This window comes from Andrena cerasifolii, chromosome 5 (genome assembly GCF_050908995.1).
Source record: "Andrena cerasifolii isolate SP2316 chromosome 5, iyAndCera1_principal, whole genome shotgun sequence".
Lineage (NCBI taxonomy): Eukaryota > Metazoa > Arthropoda > Insecta > Hymenoptera > Andrenidae > Andrena > Andrena cerasifolii.
In genome coordinates this window covers 6,414,782-6,440,076 of record NC_135122.1, presented here as the reverse complement: position 1 = coordinate 6,440,076, position 25,295 = coordinate 6,414,782, and the positions used below count along the sequence as shown (strand labels likewise).

Genomic DNA, 25,295 nt, shown 5'->3' with positions numbered 1-25,295 from the left:
GAGGATCAAGGACAACTTCGGGACGCCTTTGACTGCGAACAGAGCTTTTATTTGAGATCTTAATTAAGGAGAGTCGAGGCTGGCGGCCAGCCAAGTGGCCGCGATTAAAAGAGAAAAAAGAAGGAGGCGAAGAAACGGTGTAACGGATATCGCTGCCGGCGATTTTTAATGTTTTTCCTAAGCGACCCTGTACGTGCCGCGAATTTCCTTGGTCCGGTCCCTGGACGGAGCGAAATTGTTCGGGGGGCGTAAAAACTGGCAGACGCACCAATCACGGGACGGCCCCGAACAGTCCGCCCGAAACTTTTTACCCTGTCTCTGATGGCCAGTTTCCAAGTTTTTACACGGCCATGGACCGACTCCCCCGATGAGATTTCCTGCGAGGAAAATTTCCCACGATTTTCGGCGGGTCGAACGACTTCCCGCGCCCGTCCCTCGCGGCACCCTCCTGAAATCAGCCGCGACGCGCCGATTCCCGGTGTTCCGCATCGCGCCGAGACACGCCGAAAAATCGGCGCCGTATCGGTTGCGAGATTTTGCGCAAATTCTTGCGATTTTCGGCCCGCCGGCAACGTATCGCGTTACCAATTTAAAGAATTTCGATAATTGCTCGCGAGAGTCCGCCGGGCGCGCGGTAGTTCGGATCGTGAACCGCAAGCGTAACCGAATTCCTGGATGCTTCTCGAACCACTTTTTGAATTCCACGGGCCGCTCGATGCTGCGTCCGCGTAGTTGCGGCCTGTAAATATAGTTCGCCAGCTAAGTGACCGACTAATCGTCGCTATAATTAGTCGCGGACGCTGAAACTATTCGATCGAAGGAGCGTGGAAGTAGGTGGAGTGGACCGCAAACGAACTGGTTGGACGAGAACGGCGGCGACAATGTTCGATCGGTCGGTTTAATTCGACGTGTCGCGGGCGCCGGGCGTCGCGGCCATTCGCGGCTCCCTGCAAATGAGTTCCTAATAAAGCAATTACGCAATGGAGTGAAGTTATGGCTCGCGGACCGCGACCTAGACTCGGCCCTGTCCCGGAGCACGCTTCCGGTCGCCCTCTGTCGTAAATCGATTTTCGTGCTCGCAGACACGAGCCGTTTCTCACCCTTAACGACGGTTATTTCGATGCCGTGAAACGTACGCCCCGCTGGAGACGTCGGGGGAGGTGCGAGCCGTTCTCACTCCCCTGCGCCACTTTACTTTTTTATTAATCCGATAGATACTTTCAATATCAGGGGCTGACGCGGCTGGATTCGTGGACGCTGCGGAGGGTATTTTGGGTAACGTGACGCGAAAGGGGTTGGAATAGCGATTATCTAAAAGCGTTCCAGGATTCGATTCGGCAGAAGCGAATAATTCAAAGGAGCGCAGGAAAGCGCGCGGAATGGTGCGATTCGTCTTACCGAGGAAACCGTGAAACTTTACTAACGTTTCGCGATCGGAGAGCCCGGATTGCTCGAACAGCAGTTTGCCAAGTTAATTTCTTTAAACTCGCGTTTGTTCACCTAAATCTGGATTCGCGTAGCCCCCCGGGGACCTTCGAAGCGGGAAGACAGACGACGCGCGAGAAAAATATGCTTTTAAGTGCGCCGTCGGTTTTAAAAGCCCCTCCAACGACGATGCTCGAGTTCTTAACGCCGTTTAAAAGCTAAAAGTCGAGCGCCATCGAGTTAAACATCTCGCGGAGTGTAGCGTTCCCGGGCCACCGAACTGCACGAACGAAAGTTAGGCACCGGGCTTCTCGAAATCACGCGTCCAACTGCCTTTCGAATCCCCCTTTTCAATTATGCGTCCACACGAATCATCGAAAGTCACCCTCCCGACCGGCCCCGTGTAAACGTAGGCCCGGGAGGGACAGAGACAGAGTTATTTCCCCTGAAAATTCAATGTCCATTATTTTAATTCAAAATGCGTGTTCGTTGAAACACGTTCCGTGTAGCATATATTTCGCTCGCAATTCACCATTGTTTCGTTAGTGAACCGTTGCTGGAAATATGAGGGAAATCTCTTTCGTAGAAATATTTTTCGACGGTGATTGTATTGGCTGATACGTAATTACAGTCGCAGTTGGATGAGAAAGCCCTGTCCCCCTTCGGATCTATTTCAGTTTCCCCCGCTCGGAGGTCGGCGAGCTATCTCGAGCGAGCACGGTGGCTTTTGCTAATCCTCTCAGAGCCAACAAATGTGAATTGCTGTTTGAATAACAGTTCGATAGACGTGGGTCGGTGGAATTAGGAGTTGCCGTTTCTGTCAGTGGCGACCAACGCGGAGAATTTCGATCTTTCATAAAGCGAACGGATGAATGACGCGACCGAAAAATAGATATATAGATAAATGGGTAGCGGACGAGCCAGGAAAGGAGCTGAGGGGTTGGAAAGGCAGGGTTTAGGGAATTGAATGGACTTACTGGCCTCTGGATGACCGTTATCGTTGATGGAAGGCTGCCTGGCCGCGGCACAACCCTCGAGAATCCCTGCCCCGTCCGATCGTCGAAAGTGGAAGAGAAAATCATTTAATCGTTTTAAACCTAGAACCTCGATAGAAAGTACCTCCGTCATTCCAGACGTTTTATGATAGCGATCAAAGGGGACGTTTCGGGATATTCGTGGAACAGATTTATTAAGTGATAAGGGAGCATGGACCTTCGATCTAAAATGTCTACACACTCTGCTTTCTATGGACTACAGAAATCTAGTCTTTGGGGGTACCAAGCTCCTTTTTCGAGTTTCTTGCTAAAGAATTAGAAGTCGAAATATTTATCCATCAAACGACAAGGTCCAGAGAAAGTTCTGATTTCGTAGTTGCTCGAGTCAATCTGTCCAAAGTTCGCCAGATCAGTCTCGGCCTTTTATTTCAATTCAGACAACCGTCCCGCGGTTCGTCGAGTCGCAGCCTCGCCGTTCTCTCGTGGGTGTCGTGCAGGAAGTGGCGCAACCGCGGTGAAACTTGCATTTTTCCCCTCCGATGGGTCGGGGCTCGGTCCGCCTACATACGTCATAAAACTTTGCTAATATAGGAGAGGAGCGCGGTGCCATCTTTATGCTGCCAACTCGGAATCACCCTCTTCTTCCGACTTACTCGCCTCTCGGCTTCGCCCTCCTCCCATCTTTCACTCCCTCCCTCCACTTCCCCGGCTCAAAATTTCCCGCTGCAGTTTCATTGCGGGATACGGGATGCCCGAGTTTCCTTTCCGAACGGTTCCCTGGAATCTTCTCGCTGGAACGATACCGTAGGGCGCGGTAGACTTGAGAATTCGGGGCTTTCACGGTTCCTCTTTCTGCCAGCGAGAGTTAAGGGAGGATGGGCGTTTCGTTTCAGGCTCGCGATTTTTCGAATGCATCGCCGTGCCGCGCGCAATTCTGCAGCTCGTTAGAGATTTCGACGGGATAAAGAGTCGCGGCAGCCAAGGTCCTCGCGTGTTATCGGGACCTAGATCGCCGTCAACGCGATCATCGAATTCATTTGCGAAATTACTTCTATCAGCGGAAGCGCCGGGAGTCCCGCGCTTTTTGTTGGCCGTTGGAAATATCAGGGTAACGTCGGGCAAGCACAGGTGTTCCACATAGATAGGCAAGCATTGGCACATGGCCAATAGAGGCACCTATGCCTCCTCGACCCTCCGGTTCACCCCCTCGGTGCACCTTTCCTTTGCCAGTCCAAGTATCGATCTAGGTACTCTCGTGACTTTTCATTGAATTTCCATGCGCCACTTAAGAGGGTGCTTCGTTCTTCCTTCGTTGCCCTTTCCTCTCTGCGCCCTTCCGCTCCCTTTCAACCGCCCGAGACAAAGACCACGCGCAGCTCGCAAGGGGTAGTTTCCGCTCGGACGAGTGCTCGATACATTTTCTCCGCTCGATGTCTCGCTGGGATTCCTCGGACACGAATTGCTGCAGTGAAGTTTCGCGGGTTGATACGTCTTGCAGCTGAGATTCTAAATTTTAGCTTCGAACCCTATTCGAATCGTGCGAAAGCTGCGTACAAGTTCCCTTCGGAACCACTGTTCTTCGCCCCTGACAACGACATCCCTTCGCCGTCTAGTCAGCGCAGAAGCAAACGGGGAAGAGGTAGTATTATAACTAAAGTGGAAGTCCGCGGTAATAGAGCGGGCTCGTAGGTGGGCCGATTAGTTTCCTCCCGTTACTTCGTTGAAACTGTAGGAATTTATAGGTGCAGGTTGTTCCACGAGCTGGATTTCCAGCGGCCGCGCCTCCACGGCTTACGGATAATCGCGAGGACGTCGACGATGGGCGGCGAAGTCACCGCTGGAAAGTTAATTAAGCACGTTCCAATAAACTTTGTCCAACGAGCGACGTCGCCGGACGACGAGCACGCGGATTTACCCAATTAGATCGATACCGGTGGATAAACCCAGAGAGGGGAGAAAGATCGTTGAAGTCTCCTTTTAGATACTCGTCGACTTTGCAAAATTCATCCCGAAAGTTTCAAACCTCCCTAAAACTCAAATCTTCGATCATCTCGTACATTAAGGATGTATTGGACCTATCTTCAAAGTTTATTTATTTATTTATTTAAACGGAAGCCCTTTGATAAATCAATATACAGCAGTGTACACACTGAGAAATGAAGCACAAATTAGAGAATTTACATTCATCATACGCAATATGGTGGCAGAATAAATCACATAGGGATAAGCACATTTTAAACGAATTCACTAAATGGTTGCTGAGTTATAATGATTTTAATTTTCACTGATTTTACACGTACGCTTATGGAAAAAGACGACCTTGACAGATAAAACAGCTGAAAAAATGTTGAAGAAATGGTACCAACGTTTTCAAATTTTTTTTACATGCAGTATATAGATAGATGAAAATATCTGCCAAGTTTCAATTGCTTTCACTACACCGTTTTGAAGAAATAAATTATAAATTGAGAAAATTGTGAATTCAGGGCACTTTCACTGCCAAAAGTTTAGTAAATAATGCTTGAGAAAGCATTTGTAAAGTGAAAAATACCTTCCCAGGAGTAGAAATAAGACTCCAACTGTCGTTCGAGTTCCTTGCATCTAGATTTACTATGCGCAAGACGTAGATATTCAAGTATTTCAAGTTTCATATACTTTTGTCTAATATTGTACGTCCGATACATCCTTAAATCGTTTTATTAACCAAACCACTGTTCGCGATTTCTTGCATCAATATCAGAAAGATTCTGACAATTTACCATGCAATAATTCATCGCGTGCTACCCAGGGACTCCGAAAGTTATACTATAGTACATCGGTCCATTTAATTTCGCGAGCGATTCTGTTCCGGAGATTGGAATAGAAAATTCATAGAGCCCCTTAGACGCGCGCGAGTAGAATTGACGGAAGGCCAGGCCCGTTCAGCGGAGCATCGGTCGAAATTTTTAATTCAGGCCTGAATGAAAGTTTCATGGCGCGTTCGAAGGAATCTCTTTTCTTGCCCCGGCGCGGCGGCGGAAGCGCGGCCCCGGTTTGCCGCGCGATTCTCGCATCGGTGGGTCGCGTCTCGTTCCATTTAACATTCCGAAAGGAAGGGATCGATGAATCGAACGGGAACCGATTCGCATTGTTAAGCGGAGCGTCGATTTGTAGACAAATACCGTCCCTCGTATCCGCGACCCTGAATTATCGTTGGGTGAGCCTTGTGTTGCGGTACGATTTTCCTCCTTCTCTCGACCCACCCCCTGTTCCACTCGTTCCCCTCCTAAATTCTGAGATAAAGCAGCCTCCGCCGCTCCATTAAGCCTTCAGCGTGGAAAAAAAGGACGGTACCGCGTCGCGTTACGTCTCGAGCAATCGAAACCCTCCGCGCTTGTCGTGGCTGGAATAATGGGGGAATAAGAACGAAGAGATTGACCCTTCTCCCCCTCCCTTTGGCGGAGACGGCTCTTACCGGCTGAATCGAGTACTCTGGGAATTTTGCGACGAGCGGAAGCTTCCCAGGCTGGATTCGCAATTTGTAAAGAATTTCCTCCCGAGGAAGCGGGATCCCTCTTTTTCCAGCGGGGAGATCCGGCCGTGGAAAGGAAACGCGAGGAGAAGACGTTTTTATAAAGAATTCAAAGTTACTACGGCCCCCGAGTTACCCCGCAGACAAACGGGGATTCATCCGACGTGACTCGTGCGACCAAGTTCCTCCACTTGGCGGGGAATATCACTTGCCCATAATACCGTTTCATTAAAACTCGGCGCAGCGGCGGAGAGAGGAGGTATAAATCTCGCGTGGAAACTGCAATTAGCCTCGCGTGCGAAATTGTTTTTCTCTGATGGGCGATTCCAAATGGAACCGAATGAAACGTCAGGCTCAACGTTCCGCGCAGACACGGTGATCTTCAGTCGCGTGATTGCGCTTTTACAGGAACATCGAGTGATCGATGCTGGGGGATTGAAACACAGGGGGCTCGAACGCAGTACACTAATCATAAATCACGGAGAAAATGTACCATCCAGATAGATACCCTCCCATTATTATTACAATTTCTAAGACATACCTATATTATTATTATTAGAAGATGATGGAGTCATTGAAATGCTTAGGTGAAGTTCCCTTAAGGGGGAACCCAATTTTTGGGGGCTAAAAACATAGCAAAATTTGGGAATTCTTTTTTAAGAAACTACTTACAAGGGAAGATCCCGAAGCCGAAAGTTCAAAAAATTCTGAAACTTTGTGGATATGTAGGGAATTTCCTCCTGATTACAACGCAATTTTTTTTGCTGCCCAAAATCACACTAACGGGGTGAAATTAACCCCTGAAGATTCGGCTATTTTTCGACTTTATTTGCTAACTCGCAATCTGTAAGATATAGAAAAGAGATTTCAAGACAAAAGCTACTGAGAGAAACGGCGCGTTCTTCCTTAATTTTCCGGCTTAATTCCCGCGATAGGGGTCGCGTAGTCGCGAACAGATATCGAAATCGTCTATCGACATAGTCGATTCTGCTATACTCGCCGCCGAGCAGCGGCAGCCAGACAATACGCTGGTACGACGTCAGGACGTCAGGATGTTAGGTGGCTGGCTCCGATAGGCCGACCCATTAAGGTATTGAGACCTTATCGGAATGAAGACAGCGATATCGCGCGAGAGTGGCTGCCGTGCCATTTCGAGTTCAATCGGCTGGGCCTCGTTCAACAATCGCGAACGACGAACGTCACCAAGGCCGACAAAGCCGCGATTCTCCCCCTCGTTCTCGTGCTCCTGAATTCCTGTAGACATCCGCCGCGCGATACTCGTGCGTCTTGCTCCGGTGCATGGTGAGGAGAAAACGTCGAGGAAACGTCTACTGAAGTCTACTCGATGCCTGATGGACCGTGGACAAAATCGTCGAGACGATTCTGGGGAAATTGAGCTCTGGAAATGAGAAGTCTCTTAGAGAAAGATCGTTGAAGCATCTACTTGTTTGGAAGAGTCGGTTGGAGTCAGTTTTTGGAAGAGTTGGTAGTTTCGAGTGCTGTGGGTTTCAAGTTGGGGAAACCATAGAGTTGTCAAGCCCCACGACCGCGGAGCTTCAGGTTCCTAGCTTTGGGACTCTTGAGAAGCTCGAAACTCTCGGCACAGGGAATTTCAAATTCGGCAGGCTTTGAGGCTCCCACGTATGGGAACTGCTTCGTTTCCAATTTCAGATACCTGGGGACTTCCATGTGTTTTGCTCCCCGGACCCCAGGTTGGAACAATCTCGAGTCCCGCCGCGTCTTAGATCTCTTGGCATTCGTGAGAACTCGCGACGACCGAAGCCCCCGGTGTCATCGAACCCTGCTAAAAGAATTCCGAAGGATCCGACTGCTTCAATAATCTCGGTTAATTCGAATTCACCCCAGGGTACGAGGTCTCGGGAGATCACGGCGTAACGGTTCCAGCAGGATTCAGGAATCTAGCAAGGAACCACCGTCTTTCCCTCGGCGACTAGTCTCGCAGGCGAAACAATTTATTCCATCTAGATCGGTGTCAAAGGACGGAGCTAATTTCTGCCGCGAAACGGCCACGTCAGAACGACGACTTTGTGCCCGCGGAGAGATGGTGGAAAAGCGCGGGAAAGGCAACGTTATGAGGGTGTAACGAGAAGGGATGCATTCTCCCGAGGGACGTGGCGCGGCGCGCAGCCACCCCTCGCGAGGAATGATTCGCCTTTGAGCGGCCGACAGACGGATCGAGCCACCCCCCGATTAATTTCGCCCCGGGCCGCGGAGGCGGGATTTTTCGAAAGAAAGCCGCGAGAACAAACGAGCTCTCTCGAGCCAAGCGTGTTCTCGCGCTTTTGAACAATCGATCCTCCCTCTATCCCTCTGCCACGGCATCCTCGCCCGTGGCCCGCCAACGGGGACTGAAAATTTCATTCTGCCCCTCGTAATATGTTCGGCACGGCGCCGTGAGTCATCTCCACGGACCTCGGAATTCAGCGACGAGAAAATTCGATAAGAGCCCCGTCACCTCTCTGAGAACCATGTAATAGCTTCGATATATTACCCCTCTGTGATTTCGGGGGTGGGAATTACCATATCGAATGCTGGAGCCATCAGTCAGCTTAGCTGGCTAATTGGCTGGGCGTGGAGGAGTGAAAGGAAGAAGAATACGTTACGCGAGCGAGGGAAAAAGTGGATGTAGGAGAAAGCCTGAAAGCTTGCGATTACTAAACAGATTCCTTCCGCTACCATCGTCTCTCCCACCAGACCAAGGCTCTAAACCAGAGACTTTCGGAGCTTCGACCCAAGTGTCGCGACAAAACCAGCAACTTCCCTCGACGAGGGTATAGAGCCGGCCGGGAAATCCGCGGAAAGTGGCGCCAGCATTGTGCGTGCCTCTTTAAACCGTCCCGAAAGTGCGTTCAAAGGAAGAGGCTTTCACGGTTTACGAGTGTAAGCCACACCCAGTAGTTTTCGCGGGGGGCGGCTGCGACGGCGAAATTGCGCGGCGGAAATTTACGAGGCCGTCTCGCGGAGCGTCGTTTTAGCGACGTTTGCCAATTTGACGAATAAGGGAACGGCCCTGCCGACCCGAGACACACGCGGGCCAGGATCGTTTCGAAACGCGACGCACGTCCCGGGACGATCGTTCCCAACTATCCACGGAGACGCGACGATACCGCGACGACAGCGGAGACGAACGTGTGTGCTCTCCATTTTTAAAACGTACCTCTCGTGCAGTCGCGACCGGCCGATAAACTGAGGGTTCATAGTCGTCGGTGGATGCGCTGAAAGTGGCTCGAGCACTTGTTTCGTCGATTTCAATTCAGGTGGTTGATTTTCTGGGTTAAACGTTCGGGAGGTCTTAGAATCCTCTCCAAGGATTTTAAGTTGTCGAACCTGTGACGTTACTGGACTACGGGGGTAGTTTTAATCAGCACGCGTTATTAATTGCCATCGGGAACGCCGTCGTTCTTCCAGTGAGCGACCAGCTGTGGAAGAGTTTAGGAGCATCCAGAGGTAGGGCTGTATCTCGACACACTTTCACGGCGGAACGCGACGAAGCTACGAGCGATTCTTGAAAGAGCCGGACTCGAGAGAAAGGCCCCTTTCATTTTTAAAACAGTCCAAAGGCGAGCGAGCACACACACACACACGGTATCTTTAGGGTTTAAGAGCGAGAGGCTCGAGTATGCGAAACGAGATGTTTTCCTTTAACGTTTCCTTAACACCAAGGTTGCCTCGCTAAATAAAGCAGCCTTCCAACGGCGACAGGCGAGTCATTAATTTTAATCGGCAGCATTGGCTCGTCGCGAATTTAAATCGCGTTGCCAAGGGAAAATCTGTTGGCGAGAACAAGCGAAAGGTGTCGATCGGCGTTCACCTCGAACGATCATTGTTGCGCTGGCTTAGCTAGACACGGCTAGGCCGCAGATCCCGGAGGAGCTTTTAAGGGTGCAGAACAGCTGAGCGGCGCTCCGAGAGCTTTACAGAATTTAAGAACGAACGGGCCGAGGCACTGTGGTCCGAATCGCCGAAAACGTGATAAAAAATCCTTACGTTCACATTTCACCCTTTGTCATTACGAAGATGGTCATTCCAGGGGTTTTTGGGGTCGCAGAATCTGATTCCGAGGTCAAAATTTTTATTAGATTAAAACTAAGCCCTGTAGGGGGGAGCAAATGTCGATAAAATAATGTTATGTTTTGTTTAACAGTACTGTCTGGTGTGATTACGTTATTCGAAGTTTATTACGGCGTCAAGTTTAGAAAAATTAACAGAGATAGCGTTTTTGTGAGAGAAAAAGGTATTGAGCGCGCGAAAACTAGGAGGTCAATAATTTGTATAAAATCACACTTGAGATATTGAAAATGTTTTTATTTATCCATGAGATGAAATTGTGCATTCATTCGATGTTATTGAAATATACAAACAGTTATAAATAACTGAAATATAAGAAATTTATGCGATGATCGTTTTTAATCGCGTGTTTCTTTTTTTGGAATCGACGGGCATCTTTGAAACTTATATTATACAAATTCCTCCTAGTTTTCGCGCGCTCAATACCTTTTTCTCTCAAACACGCTATCTCTGTTAATTTTCCTAATCTTGATGCCGTAATTAACTTCAAATAACGTAATCAAATCAGACAGTACTGTTAAACAATACATATCATTATTTTATCGATATTTGCTCCCCCCTACAGGGCTTAGTTTTAATCTAATACAAATTTTGACCTCGCAATCAGATTCTGCGACCCCAAAAACCCCTGGAATGACCATCTTCGTAATGATAAAGGGTGAAATATGAACGTATGAATTTTTTATCAGGTTTTCGGCGATTCGGACCACTGTGCGAGGCACGTGAAGCAACCGGGCAACCCTTTAACACGCAACTCGCTTACTTCGGGCAGGTTTAAAGGGAAACAGCTGCTGCTTCCGTCGACGCGTGTTTCCATCCTCCTTCGGGGATTCATGGCAGCTTGCTGCGCGAGTCCGCGCGTCTTTTTGCTCGGCTGTCTCCGATTCTTCCGTTGTCCGGCCAGCAACCGTTCCCCAGCAGATTTCGGGATTAACGTGCCGTGTATCCGGCGTTTTCCTCTATTTACGGGAGCGGCTCCGCCCCCGTACCACGGATTTCGAAAAGGTTCGCGCGCGATTATGCAAACGAGGTCTGTTGTTCTCGGACGTTTCCACGGCGCTGGCAAGCGAATCGGTGGAACGGAATTTCTGGCTCAAGCGAATTCGCGATTCGAGGACCCTTTCCAGTGCGAGGTCCTCGAGATTGCGACAATTTGGGCCTGTAGGGTTTAAGGAATTTTAACAATTCCAGACGAATCGTCGCGGGGGTGGTTCTGGCTCGAAGGAAATTTGTAATTCCAGGGCTTCGCCGGGCGCTAGACCCTGAAGGTCGCTGCTGTACACTTGGGCCTGTAGATTCTTGGAATCGTAAGAATTTGAGACTCTCCAAGTATAAGTATCTGGATCAGAGCCCCGAGAGTTGGAGAATTAGGGAGTCGCGCAGGCTAGCGTCTGGGGGGAAACGAAATCGCCTCGTGACCGATGGAAATTGTGCGTGGAGAAGGGCGCGACGAAAACGTGGGCAAAAATATCAGAAGGCAGGGCGCGGAGTTTGTTGTCGCGCGACTCGAAGGCTCATTTGCATTGCGTGACAGGGCTGTTTTCCACGACGGCAACCCTTTACGTGTTATAAAGTCGGCATGCGTTGCATGTCGTTATAGGAACAACCCCCTCCCCATCGGCCTCCGGGTGATTTTTATTTTTCCCCGCTACCCCACGCCCTTTATCCCGGCCCTCCTATTTCTCCTCGGGCATCTCCCCCGTCTTTGCTTCTTGCTCGCCTCTTTTTTTTTCCTTCCCTCCTCCTGCGTTTTAACGACTAACGTCGAGCAGACTCGACGTCGTTATTGATTAAGCGGGCACGTGAAGGCGCACTGGCGTCTTGCATGCCGGAATTCCTTCTTTTTTTCCCCTCTTTATCCGCGGAACTTTATTGGCCCACGCGACGCTGCCCGATGCTTCCTTGGCGCCCCTTCCTTCGGGGCTGGAAAATATTTCCAGGCACGCTGCCCGCTTCGCCCACTTTCCGGTCACTTCACCGCGGTGTCAGTAAATCAGCCACCGAGGGACTCTCCATTTTCTTCTAATTTTTTTCACATTCTTCCTGTGCTTTTCCGAGCAAAGGGTTAAAGGATCGTCTAGGCGCAGCGTTCTACATTAGCTACTTTCTCTCGCAGCCGCGATCCCAGTGGCGTCGCGCGACACGAGACGCACGTGCGATAATTAGCGTTGTCACTCGCTAATCCAAGCTCCCGGAGCATGCGTCAGATCCCATTATATCGCCATTATAAATTGACACCGTCGTTTAGAAGCTCGAGCACAGGGTGGTACTAGGATCATCTTAGGGCAGAGGGAACGGGGCTGACAAATCCGCGGGAACAATCGTTGCTGATATCGAATGCGTCCGCCTCGATGAAAGGGGTTCGCCTGCCGGAGGAGATGGAAGGGCCAGTGGGAGTAGTAATTGCAAGATGCATTCCTGTCTGTCCTTCATTATGTCGCGCTGCCTCTTCATTCCCCTAGACGTCGCCTACCCTCTGTTCCTCTGCTTTCTCTCCTCCTCGCGTCAGATATCTGGATTCTCCTTCCATTACAGTCCTCGCTGCTTCCCTGGCTTATTACACACCCATCCATTTTCTTTTCGCCCTTATACCCGTTGCAATTTAGTTACCCGTTTCCCTTTGATCCTCCCTCACATTTCTCTTTCGATTTTAACTCCACTATTCCCCTTACATTTTTCAATTCTCTTATTCCACTGCCTTCTTTACTCATTTCACGTGTATTAGCCTCTTATTTGTACCCTTTGTCCGTCCGTGCTATCCCTTAAAAGCCCGTGCAGCGACAAAACGCCCGCATCCACGCAATCATCGTCCCCTCGCGGAAGAATCCAATTAGCCGTCCATTAACAAGGGATTCTACCTGTCGAGGAATAATGGCAGCTGCCCGACGATTGAACTGTGCACCTGCACCACCTCTTCCATCTGGCCTCGCCTCGCGATTCGAATAAATCTGCCAGGGGCCACGCGCTGCACCCTCCGCCGTTCCCCGGCGAGCCACCATTATTCCACGACGATCTGAATCGCGATCCTTATTTGTCCGTCCCGCGGAACGTCTCGCTACAGAGACGAAGGTAATCCCACCAAGTTTTCGTGAATCCTAGAGGCACGCGCAGTTCCGAGCAACGGGACACACCGTTTTCTAAAGTGGGAATTATTCATCCGCGTGCTTGAAAGTCGTGGAAGAATTCTCTGCTGCCGCGGGAATTGGTACCCAGGGCGGAAGTGAGCGGCAAGGTACGACAATGACCACTTTGCCCCTGAGATATCGCTGCGATCCTTCTGTATTTTTGATAACACACCCTCGCCGAACATTGTCCAAGGGAGACGTTCGTAATGAAAGATTTAGCTTCTGTCCCTGCTCACTTCCATTTGTTTTCTAATGTCCCCCCTGTCACTCTCTGCTCTTATCTAACCCTGCTTCATCTCTAATTGCTGATCCCTGGATCTTTCAATCACTTACTCCGTCCATCCTGGAATTTCTTCTTCTTCCGCAATTTTATCCTTCACAGTTTCTTCTAACCCTTGCGACCCCCTACCCCAGCTTCTTTGTCCCTCTACCCTTTCCACGCCGTTTTGAATATTCGCATTTAACAGCTCCGCGTCTCGAATAAATTCTAAATAACGTCAGCTTCTGAATAAGTCTACCGACCCCGTAATTGTGCCGTTTGATTGGCATCCTTGCCGCAGGAACTCGTACAAAAGGGGGTGCTTCGTGGCGTACCTATGGAGGCATCATTAGCCCGCCATCTCGAACCGAGAATGTTATTTATTCGACGAAAGGAGGGATTCGTGGCTGGCATGAAACAGATCCTTCCTCGGGTATCGTGTTCTCAATCTTGCGATACGGTGCGGATGCTCGCGATGGGGATAAATCCTAAAGAGTTCGAGCATACGCGTCTTACGTTTATTGCAGGAGCATCCCTCAGTTGAACAGAACTGCTGGGAGCACCGTGAGCGTCGATTGCTTCCTTAATTATCGAAGCAGAATTCGAGCAGTTGGAGGTGTTGGTCAACGAAGCAGGTTCGAAAGGTATTCGCTGATAACGCGACGAAACACGCGGTCGGCTCGGATATTCGATAATTAAGCCAGCAACGCGCGAGAAACTCTGCGCTACAATTAGCCCCAGCCAGTATGTAAAATGAATTATCGTCCTGGGCTTTGACCCAGCTCGTGTATAGATCATTATTACCCCGCGACGTTTCATTGAATTATCAGGGAACTGGCCACGTCAATGCGACGTTTCTTTTCCGATTTCGCCGACCTCGGCACAGGGATTTATTTACAACAAGGAAAACTAGTGGTATTGCTTCATGCAAATAGCACAGTACAACAGCCATCTGGACTTGTAACATTCAATAGCCGTTTCGTTTCCAAGGCACGAAAATTTATAAGATACGGCTATTGAATGTTACAAGTCCGAAAAAAAGTCGAAATTTGTTGCACTGTGTAGTTAACGTGCGAGGAATAAGCTTCGAGGAGAAAATTGGAATCTCCGATTCTCTGGGAAACTTGGGTCTACAAACTCGCGAGGCTTTTAAATAATTTCGAAACTATATGCAGGAGATAAGAGCAAGTATAAACGTTAAGGGTTGAATATTCGTAATACTATCCTTTTTATTTCGCCTTATCTCGCCGTGAATATTCGAAAGAGTACTATAGTAGAAGACTCTAGCTAGCCACGCATGCCTGCTGAAGATTCCTAATAACCCAGCTCGATAAATGACAAATAAAACACCCCCACTTCCCCTTCACCCCGCAATTTTTCTACCGCCATAGCGTCATGGAAACCCAGTCCTCCATCACAGAAATCCGATAGCCAGCTTTCGGGACAGGTATCCGAAAAACAAGGGGCAGCTACCAAAAAATATTCCCCCGGACAAACAAAACAGAAAAACGCGCGGCAAACGAGAAGGTTGACGCGTGGGAAGCCTCGACGCGGTACAGACGGCGCGGTGGTGGATCGATATGGATCAAGCTGCTTCGAAAAACGAATTCCCGGTGCACTGGTAATTTAAAGGGCCGATTGGAGGCCTCTCTCCGCGAAAAGTTATTCGAAAGGGTGCACAGGGTGGAGAGAGGGGGCCGGTTCGGCGCTCTCCTTCCGGGTGGAATTTAATTTCATTGAAAATCCGACGTCGATGCTTCGGATTCGAAACGAACGGAGCCCGAGGACGAGGAGCGACGGTGACGTCGTGGGGTCTCGACCCACGTGGCGCGCACCCTCGCCCACGCTGGCCGTCGGAAAATATCGCCGAAAAATCGCCCCGGCCCCGTCTCCTCCTCCGCCGGAAATTAAAGATTCAACGAGCCGAGGGTAATTTCGGGGACGAGGAACAAGAAGGCGCGGAGAATCGGCGCGAGGAAAAACGAGCAGCCAGAGAGACAGGGGGAATGGAAAGAGAGAAAATGATACGAGAGAGAGAGGAAAATGGAAATCGATGCCGAGGGCACGAGTCGCGCGAGGACGAGTTACATTCGACGTCGTTAAGTCGAAATCGAGGGGACCGGATACTCCCTCTGAGGAAAATGTCGTGGCGCACTTCCACCCTACGGGGGATGGAAAAAGTTTCTGGGAGACCTTTCAGGCTAATACGCTCGCGACCTTGAAAGGGATTTAATTATTCGGCGGGGTTCGAGGGAGGACTGAATTAAAATCGCGTTAAAGAGACCCCATTCGGAGAGGGGTGTTTCGTAAGAAGCTTCTTGTTCTAATTTATTCGCGTGTATTCGGGAGGGAAATTTTGTCCTGCGGAAGTTGGATGGATCAACTGCTCCCCGCTGAAGTTATGCATCGTATTAACACGGGCTCTGTCTCCGAAAGTCACCGCGGGCTGAGCGTTTTCCTGATCAAAGAGAAGGCGAATGGTACGATGGGAATGTTCTTGAATGCGAAAGATGTGCACGGGGTAGGAAAACAAGTTTCATCGAGGCTATACACCGCACGGTGTTTCAGAAACGCGAAGAAACGGTCGGCCATCGGACAAAGCAATTCTGTTATTGTTAATTCAGCGAAATTTCCAGCGCGCAGGCTGAGTTAAATGCAACCACCCCCGCGGTGAAATTTGCACTTGTTATCTGGGATGCTGGCGCCGACGGTAGCCGATGGGCACAATAGAACCTCGGGGAACAAAAGACAGAATTCCAAGACTGTGCAATCTTGCAACGTGATTTAATTTTTCGTCACAAAAGAAGCCTTGCATTCGCGGGCTGCCATTATCGGGGGAAGGCACCACGCGCGAGTTTCTAAGTCATGAATACAGGCTTATAGCGCGTACATTCATCCCCTAATCTGCGGCCCTACCAACCGTTCTAACGTTCCTGGACGTCTCGTGTTGCAGGAGGAGTGCGTCTCGATGCTGCAGGACCTGAGCGACAAGATCAACAACAAGCACCAGGAGGTGCACACGCACCCTCTGCTCTCGATCTTCAAGATGGCCGAGGTCGAGGTCAAGTTGCCGTACAGCAACGAGGTCGGAGGTCTCTCGAGGTCGTCGAGCTTCCTCCTCGTCGCGATCCTCCAGCTCCTCAGCCTGCTTCGATCGACGCCGGCGTGCCTGCTTGCCTCGTGACACGAGCGACTCGCCACCATCCCCTGTCACTGAACAGCAACAGGAGCAAGAAGAAAGAATTCTCGAACGCCTAGGAAGAGAGAGGAGCCGAGTAGAGGGCGAAGGACGCGGCAGGGCACGCTGCATTTCAAAGACGGAGAATTCACGGCCTCGGATAGCGCGGATCAACGAAGGGGAAGCTGAAGTCGCACCTAATTAACGGGGCTCTAATCTTCGTGCCTCGTGGATCAGAGATATAAAGAATTCTGGATCGTTGGCCGCGATCGAGGATCGAGTTTCTAGCACCGGCGGCCCGTATAGTTACTTCAGGTGGTATTTCATTCATTTTCCTTCCACTCTCTTTTTATTCCCCATTTATTTCTCCACCACGGTTACGCTGAATACCTTGTCACCGGGGGGTCGAACTGATTTCGAGAGGAAGCAAGACGGTTCGCGACAAGAGTCCCCCCCCCCCCTGGTGACGTTGTAGCTCCCGCTTGTTTAATTCCGCGCCGCTCGATGTCAATTCTATTCCCAATCTATTCGCGAAACGACTAGTGCCACTCGGAACCTGCTCCCAAACCGGCTCCAACTTTAATTCCGTTACACAGCGTCTCTGCTCCACCCCGTTCTGTCTTCTCCGCTCGCTCGCAGAATTTCGTCTTTCCATCGGGACCCCCGGTCGTTCGATTTTATTATCAACCAGACAATTTCCCCTCCCGCCAATCCGTAGAGCAACCCGCGTTCTCGCGTGCTCGATTCCTCGCGCAGCGACAGAAGGGGGTTACGATTTCTACCGAATTCGCGTCGAGACAGCAATGCCAAGCAAGATGATCTCTCTCATTATAACCGCGCGAAACTCGTGTTTCTGGCAGCTAGACGGAGTCTGCTTGATAACCGTCGCCCACTCCATTTCCCAGGGAGGAAGCGAATTGGAAATAGTTTCGCTGGGCACTCTCCAGCCTGGAGCCCGAGCTTTCACATTTTTTCGATTAACCCTGTCTCTGTACCGGCGATGGTATCGCGGAATAGTCGGTGTCGCGATGGAAATTGGGGGATCGATCGGGATTCGTTAGAGTTCGTTTGACGCGATGCATCACTATTCGGGTGGAGTTTTTTTTTTTTTCAAAGCAGGAATATTAATGTTCCACGAAGATGATGGAGAACCGTGGTAGGGAACCGTTACGCTTCTTTACTCTCCTCCGATTCCTTTCCCTCCAACACTTTGTGTACCAAGCTTCGCGGCACTCTTAATCGACTCACTCAGGTTTAAGGGTAGAGACAGCTTGAAAGGTGGGATCCTCGATCGCGCCGGACGACAGCGGGTGTAAAAAGGGGGAAAGAAGCACCGTAGAGTCTGTAAATGACAACCGCTAATTTATGGTATAACTAATAAGCTAGAAAAGCGAGCGCTCCTCCTGTATCGGACCATTAGGTGTTTGTTAAAAGTTCAGAGCTAAATCTAACGAGCGTTTCAGGCATCGCGAGAGGCTCGAGTGTGTAGATAACTGTAGATTGTTAATAGCGTTGTAAGAAAAGACGAGAGTGCAAGAAGATATAATGGAGGATGGAATCAGGAGGAATGGACTGGCAAGTGAATCTGCTTGCTCGAACGCGTGGGTGTCTCCAGCACAGTCGCTCCTTCAATTGCCGAGCATTGAGTAATTCGAAAACAGCCGCTGAAGCTTTAGAAGCGCAGGTACTCTACTCATCTGGCAGATAAGAAGGGACGTTCCTACTTGGTCAAAGAAATTACTACGAATGGGTTTCCTTCATTTACATTGTCCTTCGCCCTTCGTTTATCTGACGATGATTAAAGTACCCTCCCAAAGTTCGACCACCCCCACCCTTCGAATTACCCTGTGCAAACGTACGAATCAGTAGGAGAGGGGACGCGATTGATTTTTCTTCTTCCTGACGAGCGCGAAATGCCGGAATAAATTCGCAACGCGGCCGACGAGGAAGCGAGCAAAACGCGACGTGCGTCGTTCGAGCGATTTGCCTCGTGGCTCTCGCGTTAAAGTGTCAGGTGCCGAGCGGGTCGGGCGGTGGATCCAGTCTCCGTTTTAATTATGTTTCACCCCCGTGGCACGATGAAGTGGCGCACGTTATTATCGCGTCGGAAGTCCGACAATTTGGCAGGATGGTACACAGGGGTAGGCGGTGCGCGAGACATCCGCTTTAAAACGGTCGATCTGTCAGCGGGGGAGGAGAAAAGGAGGAAGAAGCGGGAAACTTTTCTAAACAGCTTCCCCCCGGCACCTGTGACGTTTACAAACGACGTAGAAACACACGACCTCAAATTATTCAGCGGTAACACCTCGTTCCGCGTCCGCTCGATTATAATCTCGACAGCGGCCGCTGGTGGCGCGCGCTGAATACGAATTTTTGGAGATTCCCCGCCGGCCTTTCGATCTTCCGAAGCGGGGCGTCAGTCTGCTGCTCGAGGGACCCTTGGCGCGACGGTTATTCGATTATCTTGACTCGCTGTCTAAAATTTAAAGCCCGGACGAGGTGGCCGGAACCTTCAACCCCTATCTCAAGCGTCGACGCGACGATGTTTTTAGCGTTTAATTTGAAACTGGTAAATAGGAGACGGCTAAAGGCAATATTGAAAAGCGAGGGACCCAAGGGTGAAGGAGTGAAGCGAGCGGCGTTAATTTTCGAAACTTATCGCGGACCGAAGAGGCTTGAGAAATTCCGCGCGCACCCCTGGGCCGCGGGATGCTGCGGGATTAAAAGCTGAAAAAAGAGGAGGGTTTAAACGCGACCCGGTCCGCGACTAAGCGTTACACGTTAGTCAGAAGTGCGCGGATAACGAGAAACGAGCCACGGGGGAGGAAAAACGCGGTGGAACGAAGCTGACGAGTCGTTCGCGGTGGGGCTGGGGGATGAAAACTGACGACGCGCACCGCCGCCCGATTCGATTGGAAGGGAAACGTCAATTTAGGGAAATTAATCGTGCGTCGATGCTCAGAGCCGTTGTAAAAAGAAACGAGGAAAACGGGACAGCGAAGTCGCGGCGGCGACTCTGGCTCGCGTTCGCGCAAGATGGAACGCATATCTGCTTCGACGTTTAGGAAAATTCGGGGAGAAATGTTAGGGAATTCGAAGATAGTAAATTGAGAGCAAAGGAAGCCTGTGAATTAGGAAATTCGAATTTAGAGGAATTTAATGAGCGAATGGCCATCGGGGGCAGAATCGGGTGCCCCCATTGACAACAATGCTTCACTCGATTTCTCTTCGACATATCGAGCGCAGCCAAGCGTCGAAACGGCCCAATCAAAGGGGCCGATTCAGCTGTCAAAAACGGGGAAATTAAGCGCGGTACGCGTTGCATAATTAGTTGAATTTCGCGGGGGGCGGCGAGAGGGAGAGTGGGGCGAACGTGAGCCGGATCGAACGTACGTGACGTGGCTATCGGCAAAGCAATAATGTATAAAGTTTACGATCCACGGGCACGTCGCTCAAAAGGGGGCGTACACCCGGCGAGAATGTATAAATGTCACGTTATACATAACACGCACGTAGGACAGCCGTATATAAATGTAATTCGTATATATGTATGTTAATTCGCGTCGAAAAATCTCGCCCCCGCAGGGGGAGCACGAGGCTTTTGTCGCGCGAAAAACGAAAGGAGCGATCTCCAGCGAGAGCGGGTGACTTGTCGATCGATTTAACGTCTTAGGGTTTAGAGAAATTCCAGGCGACTGGGGAATCGGGTATGTCTTCTTCTTCCGCGAAGCACGGAAGACTTTGCCGAACCATGTTTGCTCAGCTTTGCACTTCAAACTGCATTCAAGCGGGTAGAAAGTAAGAAAGTAAGAGACTAAGGGTAGCTACTAAATTGTTGAGCGAGACTATTCACGTTCGGGATGATTTCTCGATGCACCTATATATGTTACGTTAGCCAGCTTTTGTTAATTATCCGATGGCACAAATGGAACATGCGCCAAACACGCACATGCTTGTGATCGTTATACAGTTTGTAAGGGATTTATGTTCAGCACAAGCGCGGGTGGATTGAAATGTGGTCTGACGGAAACAGACGAGGCCTACTTCTTTCCTGCGACGGGTCCATTGACCGAACGTCACTTTACATCGATGCAAGTTGAATGATTTCTTGCACCGGACGCTTCCGTGCCTCGTGGAAATCAGGGATAGTGGTAACCAAAAGTATATTATAAAAGATAATTGCGAAGATGGCGAATTGGAGCGAAAGAACAAGGGGAATAAGTTTCTTCCAATGAGTTGCGGTCGTGGGTCTTCGTATCGCTGTCTGATTCTACTTGACGCGGTTCGCAGTGGATACTCTGTCGGAAGGCGCTCAGAAACGTCTACGCGAAAACTTTCTCCTTTTATCGGCACATAAAAGTGAATATCCCGCATATTCTTGACTGTTTTTTTTTTTTTTTAGTAAACGGCGAAGTACGAAGATCCATAAAATCGATTACATACACAGAAGCGACGCCGTTACTTTGAAGTTTCTAAGAGCTTCGAGCGCTTCGCGACGTTAGAAGCGCTGGCAATAATTTAGGAGAACAGTCGCCGCGCGTAAAGGAAACAACGAGGCGTGCATTTAACCGGTCGCATTGTTTGAAATCGTGCCGCGTCGCCTCGGCAGGGGCTGACGATGAAAAAGCGAGACGAGGCGGTGAACACACAAGGTGGTTCCAATTGAACATATCAGGGCCTCTTAGAAGTGGCCAGCCAATAAGCGATTTTACTATAATTTCACGTAGATTCAGTTTTCGACGCTTTTTTTCGAACGTGGGAGGCACAGAAGTTCGCGCTCTGTTGCCATTGCTTCGGGGATTTTCTACGCCTGCGGGCAACAAACTCGACGCTTTTCAATGGAAGGCATTCGGTTGTATGTATCGTTTCTCTTCTCTCCGCGAATCGAATGAAATTCGGTTCGAGTCTTAGCTAGGCGCGTTCACGATCTTGCCGACCGAGTTTGCACGGAAAACCCCCTAGGTACCCAGGGGTGGAACGGTGCAACGACGAAATACCTAGCGGTGGCAATACTGTACCGCCGTATCGACGCCAATCGCTACGTTGGAAAATAAGTCGCGAACGAATCACCGCGAAGCGGGGAACGCCGCTAAAGTGGCGGGGGTCAGAAATCGATTTTCCACGCGGCATAGCGTGGGCCTCTCGTATTCGATTCCCTAGCTAGTAAGTAAGCTCACTAAACGTTCCTGCTTTACCGACGAGGAGAAACGTACCATGCGTCGTCCACTATTGCCCTGCTTTAGTGACTAGTTTCGTGGAGAACTACCTCATTCCTGGTGCCCAGACGCGGTCTTCCTTACCGACGGGACTATATTGATCGCTAGGAACATTTTTTTTTTACCGGCTACCAGTCGCTGTACGGGCTGTTGGTACGCCTGCGCTCTTTTCAACGCTTTATCCACTTGCTCGTCGACGTTTTTGAATCGTTGCGCCCTGATTGGTGGAAATATTTAAAGGATTTCTAGGGGATTTCTGCGAATTGGGATGCAGGGATTCACGTGTGAAGGCAATGAAGAATAATCCTTTTCTATCGAATAGGTTCAGTGATTTCATTTTATTTCTTTCGTTGTTCAATTAACAAGAATCAGTACCTTAACTTTCCAATGGTCGAAGGCATTTGTATCTCAAGCAAAATGCCGGCGTGAATGCGGGCAAGCCTCTCCCAGGGGACGATGATTCCCCGGGTTTCTCCGTCGGTGAAACAGAACGATGGCTCAACCTCTCCGACTACACACTAAACACTTACTAACGCGCGCAAATATACATATACCCGCGCGTGTTTATACATATACATGATATATATATAAACATATATATATATTTTATTACTTGAAACGCACTCTGACCCCGGCCACGCGTGTAATATAAAAGCTGTAAGACTACGTAACGTAAACTTAAGTAGCGCACCATTCAAGATGCTTGATCCTTCCTAAACGACTCACGCAAATCCTCGAGCGGTCGCCAAGAAGGCCTCCTCGTCTCGCGAGCAGAGTTAAACGTACAGGACGGTCCATAATCGTGGCACAACTCTATGAACAATGATCTCTGTCAAAATTTCTTTTCTCCCACTTTAAAAGAAGGAACACCCTTCTCTTTACGATCACCCCTCATCCAGTTGCACTATCACTGGACCATCTTGAGTATCAGTGGAAGATGAAGGGTCGCTACGCGTCTCCGTACACTGTAATGGACCATCGAATGATTTATCATCCGTTTAAACCGTATCTGCCAATGTACAGCGATGATTAGTGGCCACGATAACGCTCCTAACGCTAGAAGCCCACGGCACGTAGCTAGATGGAACAGATACAGTGAACATCACAGAAACTTGGGGGGGTAAAAGGCTGCTCCTCAGTATGGAGAGTCAAAGGTGAAGCGATGCCTTCAGCATAATTTTGGGGACTCACGGCATAAATTTTAAACTCTACGTCAGATAGAACACATTCGGCGACTCGTACCCCCAAGCTACCCTACTTTGAACTTCGAAGACCACTCGACTATCCGCTCCAACAGCTGTGTTTCATCGAATGTTCTAATGACGGATGATTTGAACTTGCGGGGGATGTACGATGAAGCGTAACGACAACGTTTCACTGCGCGTTAATACTTAACGAACGAGATGCTCGCGAGGCGCCTTTGGGAGGTCACTTTGCAGCGCGCAAAAGTGGGACGTCGCTTTCAGTAGATTTCTCTCGGTTCGCACGCAGAAACGGAAAGGAAAGACGGGGCGAGAGGATAATGAAACTAAGGGGGCTGTGTGTTCCGGCTCACCGCGAATACGCGAAACGTTCGCGACGAACATAGTCTACGTGTCTGTACGGGTACGTGTGTCGGGTGTGTGCCTGTATGCCTGGAAACCTTGTGTATGGCCGCTTTCTGCTTCGATCTAACGAGATGCCGAAAGGGAAATTAATAGTCGAATAAGCAACCCCTGGCACGATTGATATTCCAAGCTCGCGACGTTATGTATCTCGGGGAAAGAATGCTGGTTTCTACGGTAGAACCTCTGTTGCCTGATTTAATACGGATACACGACTGTTAGCAATCGAAAGCTTACCGATCTTTCGATGAAACAACAGACACGTGAACAGTAGAATTTTCTTGGAAACATACAATTATCTTTTCACCCCTAAGAAACCACATTTAATGACTTTCGAAACTACTTCTGACAGCCAGAAATGCAATAGGCGAGAGAATCTTCCACGAGGATAGGATCTGTCCGAGTATCAGAGCGCTCGGATACGAAAACCCTCGGATAACAGTGGTTCTACTACAACTTAACTTAATCACCCAAGATGGGCATCGAGGAGCCCACAAGGGTATCGGGGGAATATCGATCGTGGACCGTTTCTACGGGGGTGTCCACGCGTACGTCTCGTTGTAAATATCCGCGTGATAACAGGAAACGGAGCGTTATCGGCACGCTGCACGGTAATGCCTGCACTAAAGGCCAGTAATGACACTGTGCGGGGTAATCGGGACGGAAACGCAAGGCGGGAAATGATCCACCGTAAATTGCACTGTTGCGATGAACTCGATTTAGTGTGTCGAGTGGCACGAGGATTCTCCTTTCGAAGGACGGGAGAAGAAAGGTAACTCGACCGTCGAAGGATGATTAGAGAAATTAAGAAAGGGTAACGTAGGACACCCCTTGGGTCCTCCGCCAGGAACACCCCCTACGCTCACCCTCTAGCGCGATACCGATGTAACGTTGACTGTATATACCTATACATATGCATATACATATACATATATATATATATATATAAATATACATAATATACATAATATACATATGCATATACACGAAGGGTACGCGTACCTAAATCACCTAGTTAATCGAACGAGACCACCGAGCGCGCCCGTCGCCGTCGAACCCGATCCAGATCGTGTACCATTTCTGTTTCGATCTCTCGAACGACGGGGGCGCTTAGTAAACGAAACAATTTCCGTGGGGAACAGTCGGGGGACGAAGGAACGACGACTCGGGGGAACGAGCATTAACGAATAATATACGAGGGTGTACGATATATAATAAATAAAAATAAAAAAAAAACAAAAACAAAAACAAACAAAAAGTGTCCGGCTGAGGGTGCGTGAGAGCGTGCGAGTGGACGATGCGAAGAAGAGCGCGAATACTTGTTATAAACTTATTATACGGACGGCCGACGAGTTGCCGGGGCGTTGGTAAATAAATACGAACGGGCCCTCTAGGGCCCATGAAATTATAAACACCCTGATGGAGTTTCTGTACCCACCCTCTAACCTGCTGAGAGTTTCGGTGATTGGTTCGTTTGCGGCCGAAGCTGAGCTTCGGTTTTGTTTCAGTTCGTCATCCCGATTACTCTAATCGTATTCTTCGGGACATCGGCCGTATAAATATGGAAGGAATGGCTCGTTGCACGCGGTTCGACCCACCCCCGAGCTCTGGTTGCGGTGCAGGTACACACGCGCCGTCGATACGCATGCTAATATCGCGCCAGTTGACCGTCTTAACAAAACAGACCGGCGAAAACAATGACACGGTGGAATTGAATGGTCGGGTAGGCTGATATCGATATGGCGCGTCGCTCGGCCGCGGATCGATCGTCCAATTCGGACGTGCGTCCACGCGTGCACCGGTGCACCAACGCCGACCGCAGACGCATATAGGTCAACGCGACACCGGTGGGCACAGGATGCCTCGGTGAACTGACCGTAACCGTGCCACACC

At 49.8% G+C, this 25,295-nt stretch overlaps 1 protein-coding gene across 3 annotated transcripts in view; it reads left to right on the top strand.

Moving 5' to 3' along the window:
* The window catches only part of Gfrl (Glial cell line-derived neurotrophic family receptor-like), a 237,279-nt gene extending 212,463 nt beyond the window's left edge, over positions 1-24,816 (top strand). For all 3 annotated transcript variants that reach the window (XM_076811825.1, XM_076811824.1, XM_076811823.1), the window contains one exon: positions 16,358-24,816. In XM_076811825.1, the coding sequence (XP_076667940.1) occupies positions 16,358-16,588 (231 nt within the window). In that variant the 3' untranslated portion in view covers positions 16,589-24,816. The remainder of the gene's footprint in view (positions 1-16,357) is intronic.
* The last annotated feature ends 479 nt before the right edge of the window (positions 24,817-25,295 follow it).